Source organism: Opisthorchis viverrini, assembly GCF_000715545.1.
Source record: "Opisthorchis viverrini unplaced genomic scaffold opera_v5_181, whole genome shotgun sequence".
Taxonomy (NCBI): domain Eukaryota; kingdom Metazoa; phylum Platyhelminthes; class Trematoda; order Opisthorchiida; family Opisthorchiidae; genus Opisthorchis; species Opisthorchis viverrini.
Genome location: NW_008751840.1, coordinates 69,323 through 73,867, shown reverse-complemented (window position 1 = coordinate 73,867; position 4,545 = coordinate 69,323). Strand labels below are relative to the sequence as shown.

Genomic DNA, 4,545 nt, shown 5'->3' with positions numbered 1-4,545 from the left:
AAAGCACGTTCAGGCCTGGGGCTGATGCAACTACCACGAGTCATCGCATCTGGGTCACCGGACACATGGAAGGAGAAATGTGAAAGAGCTGAGTCCATCCTTGGCGTTCTGAGATGCATAACCACGCTCGGGTCTTGTGTGCGTGTTTCGGAGACAGTACATCAGCAAGCATCGCCTGTTTGCCTATTTGACATGGAGTACAGTCTGACGCACGAAGCAGCGGACGGTAGGCTTTTCTTTGGGGGCCGATGACTCAGCAGTCTGACCTGCTCGGTTGAAGAGCATGGCCTAACCCGAGGGCCTAAGGAATAAAATATTACTGTCTCATTCTTGATACGGCTGTGCAAATCGAGTGCCTTTTGAGCAGCGCCAGGCTTTTTAGTTTTAAAAGTATTTCGACCGTATTGGACAATGCGCCGGCGGTAACGGTCAACCGTTGGGCGATCGGAGTGTGCGGGGCCGACCTTTTCTAACCGTCCTTCCTCGGGGGAAGGCAGCATCGCTGCTTCCATAAATATGGACATGCTGGTCGCCTGGGGGAAACACCTTACTGCCTTCACACCTCTCGCAGAGGATAGTACGACATTAGCCCCCCAGACCGCCTCGTAGTACGATTACTCGCTGCTCTTGGTCTGACTGTTCCATTTTGGCCTTCCTGGTATGGTTGAACCTTGTGGAAGGAAGTTCCAGCCAGTGTAGCCCGCGGGATCCTTGCAGCACCCAATTCCGACCACCACGTCAAGGTGCCCGCTTTAGGTCGGGATGTTCACTGCATTCACTATTATGAACTCACTTCAGCCATATTAACGGCCTCTTCCAGATGGACGAAGGTAAGCTAGACGGGCACTGCCTGAAGAATTGACCACCATCACCACACAGAACGGGGGCGAGATGGACCAAGTAGTTAGAGCGCGAATTTACTGACCGGAAGCTCCGTGGTTCGAACCCGACCTCTGCCTCTCGACTTCCCCTGTCTAGGCTTGGGGAATCTGGAAGACCTCGTGCCTCCGTGTGGCGTGGCAGGTAAGCACCGAAAGGGTGCTACAGCTGAACGATTATTATTATTACTATTGCTATTATTACTGAACAGAAGAGATGGAAGATCGTCAGGATCAGCAGTATGTTGACGCCGATACCTGTGAGGCTGAAGGGTTTCCATATTCGCAGTTCACCTTTCGGTTGAAGGCCGGCATTCCGGATTTGATTTTGCACTGGGCGATTCGAAATACTGCCCAACGACCATGTGCCTCGTGTGCCATGTGACCAATAACATCACTGTGCACCATTAGCTAAGGTATAGTGAAGAGCACATCGCTTAGTGGCGGAGCGTGGCTGCCATGGTGCATGTCTTCAGTGGTGTTGGAGTATGAATAATCTACCACACCAATGGTGGGAAAAGCTCGTCGACATAGTGATGTCACACAACCTGTAGCGTGGTATTTGTTCTCGATAAACAACCCACATTTTTTATTTTGTTGAGCTACACTATCCTGTGGTACACTTGGGGTCGGGATGGCCCCAGTTGTCAGAGCGCGAATTTACTGACCGGATGTTCCGTGATTCGAACCCGATCTCTGCCCCTCGACTTCCCCTGTCTGGGCTTGAGCAACCTGGCAATATCCCAGCCCTCGTGCAACCTTCGAGTGGCGTGGCAGTTAGGCACCGATTATCTGTGGTACACTACCGGCTGCCATAGGCCGTGGTGTCCCTACCCAATTCAGTTGCGCACATAGGTGGTCGTAAAACTTAAACGAAACCGGATGCATGGTAAAACCAAAAAAGGAATGCGGTGATGCTAGTGCAGCGAAGAATGGAACGTGATACCTCGAAGAAGGCTGCTTGTGGCTACTAGCTGAAATTAATCAAACTAACGGCCGCCGCATACCATAAGGGCTGAGGTGATCCGAAATGATCCGATGCGGCTGCACAAATGGATAGCAAGTGCTAGTTAGATATTTAGATCTCACTTTTGGGACGTTTTAATGCGGAGACTCCTACGCGATATCCGAGAGAATTGTCGAGTTTTCGTAATGCTGCTCTGTATTGTGGTCCTCCATAATGATTGGTGGCGGATCAAATGAACCTATGTGGCCATGCGTACCCAGGGTCGGATTGCAGACGTGCTCCTTTTGTCAGTCACGGCTCTGAATGTGCTGTTTGGTCTGTACCCTGCACCACAGGACTATTGAATGGGTTTGGAGCATCTTGTTAGAATATGCTAGTGCTACTATCTACTCGGTACATTTAATCGGATTTCGGAAACATGTCACAAATGCCTACCCCTGCTGGGCTTATCAGACCTATGCACTCTGGTAGATGCATTGCTACTATTATCGGTGGCTCGATCGTCACTATTTTATACTTCAATTACATATGTTGAACAGGTACCGCAATATCGGTAAACTGGGTGTCGAGTGTTAGGGTATATAACGCCTTTTCTGAATTAGCTACCCCCCTAGGGCATACATAGAGCACTGTGACAATAAACGAGAGGAAATAGGCTAACACAGAGGTATCAGACAATAAGTGCTGAGCTCAAAAAACGTGCCCGCAAGCCAACAGATGTCTTCGATGCGCTTCGAGTAGGATCAGATACAGCACAGAAACAAGGTCGGAAGGCTTGCAGACCAAGAGAACTTCTGATCCCCGAAGCTTTCTCCCACAAGAACCGAAATGTTATGATCACAAGTTTCTCTTATGAGTACCACGAACCGGGGTAACGGTCCTACGTGCAGTCAAACACCGAGCCTATGCAGAACCCCAGTTCTCCTCACAAACGGACTTAAGTTTGTAAGCCAGGAAGGACGGAGGTATGTTTGGAATAACTCCAGGTTCCTCGAGTTTCAACTGATGTCATTGTAATTCAACATAGCTGACAATTATATCATTTGATTCCGTGGTTGCCAAACAAACTTCGTGAGTTAACGCATAAAATCATCGCACCTAACGCCGCAGATCGCAACAGCTTATCTTCATGCTTATTCGCAAAACATCTCAGAAAAGTGCAACTGCTGTAACGTGGCGGCCTGACCGCACCGTTGGAAAAAGATATACCTGGCTCAAGATCAATAAGTCTCGGAAGGCCGTGTTTATGTCGCTTATGCTAACAGGCAATACTCGTAGATTTTAGTATAACTTGGAGGTTTTCCTAAGACGAAAGTGTCACCACATGCTTTGCAAGCCGGATTTCAGCGGTGACGAAAAGCAAGAGCTGTTTTGTAGTATAGTATCTCAGACTGTCTCAAAACTAACATGACATCGCAGTGCAGTTGATCAGCGGGAAGTCTTCAAAATAAGACTATTATGCGACTGAGCTAAAAGCAAAGAAACCACGGTTTAAAGGTCAACGGAACGATTGAATTCGAGCATTGGAACCCTGTGTGTTGGGATGTGTTGCTCAACGTCTAGCTTTTGTCAGGACCAGGATATTCTGCATGTCCTTCGGGAGTGCTGCGGAATTCAATCTCATGGGTTTGAGTTCATAAAACCACTGCTTGTAGACGACGGATTGACCGTTTCCACAACGTTTGAGGATTCACTAGTAGGACGAAGTGATGACGTCGAGTCTACGCCTTGGTGGGTGAACCAGTGGTTTGATTGCGATTTGTAACAATGATTTAAGGGTGGTGCGGACAAAGTAGCTGAGTCCAGCAGGGCCATTGAAAGCTTGCGCAGACGTGCTTCCATAACGTTCCGGGCGTGTTCGGTTTCAATAAGGACGGCGCGCATTTCTGACTCAACCTGGAAGAAATTGAATCACTCATTTAGTCATAAGCAAGTAGGAAGAAGGCGCTATTCTCTGCAAGCCTTAAACATGCGTTTCGGCGTGATTTATAGCTATGAAACCCAAAGGTCTGTGGCTTACTCAGCAGTATTGGTTCACATTTCCTAACAGGCTGTCTCCGGTGATTGATGTCATTAGGTATTCTTGCTCCGGTAAATCACGTGAACCACTTCGTGGAAGCTACGCAAACTGAAATCAAGATTCCCACTTTTTGATAAGGTATGTATCAACTGTTCATTGGGGCCCAAGCCCTTGACAACCTATCTTTGACTCAGTTTCATTTGAATTATAAACTAGCACGGGGAATAGCGTGACGTTGCTGAAGTTGGTCAATTTCCGGGGTAAAGTTACCCAACGATGCTACTTGGATTAGGTATGTACCCTGAATCCTATCCACACGGTTTACAGCAGTAACTGGTATGAAGCTAGTTACACTCAAGGGAGTTGGATTTTTCTCTATTTTTCAGTCGGCTTCTATAAGGACACAAAATGGTGGTTTTGAAATTCTGGATAAAGGAGGGGAAGTTGGATCAAACTTACTTCGGCCACCCGACTCTCGCAGTTCGAGCGTAATAGTTCGGCTTCCCTCTGTGTTGTGGAGATGGCTACGTTCTTTGCTTCATTTATCATTTCAAACTGCCGCTGGTAGTCCATATTCATTTGTTCCATTTGTGTTTGCAACTCGCTGTTGGAAGTAGCATTGCGAAGATGAGGTGGATGGTTGTATATATATATATATATATATATATATATATATATAT

At 47.5% G+C, this 4,545-nt stretch overlaps 1 protein-coding gene across 1 annotated transcript in view; it reads right to left on the bottom strand.

Annotated features, from left to right (window-relative positions):
• Positions 1–3,231: 3,231 nt before the first annotated feature.
• The window catches only part of T265_14367 (hypothetical protein), a gene marked incomplete at both ends in the record, with an annotated part of 58,795 nt that continues 57,481 nt past the window's right edge, over positions 3,232–4,545 (bottom strand). Inside the window, 2 exons of the mRNA XM_009173352.1 lie at positions 3,232–3,741; positions 4,325–4,469. Of these exons, the coding sequence (XP_009171616.1) occupies positions 3,466–3,741; positions 4,325–4,469 (421 nt within the window). The remainder of the gene's footprint in view (positions 3,742–4,324; positions 4,470–4,545) is intronic.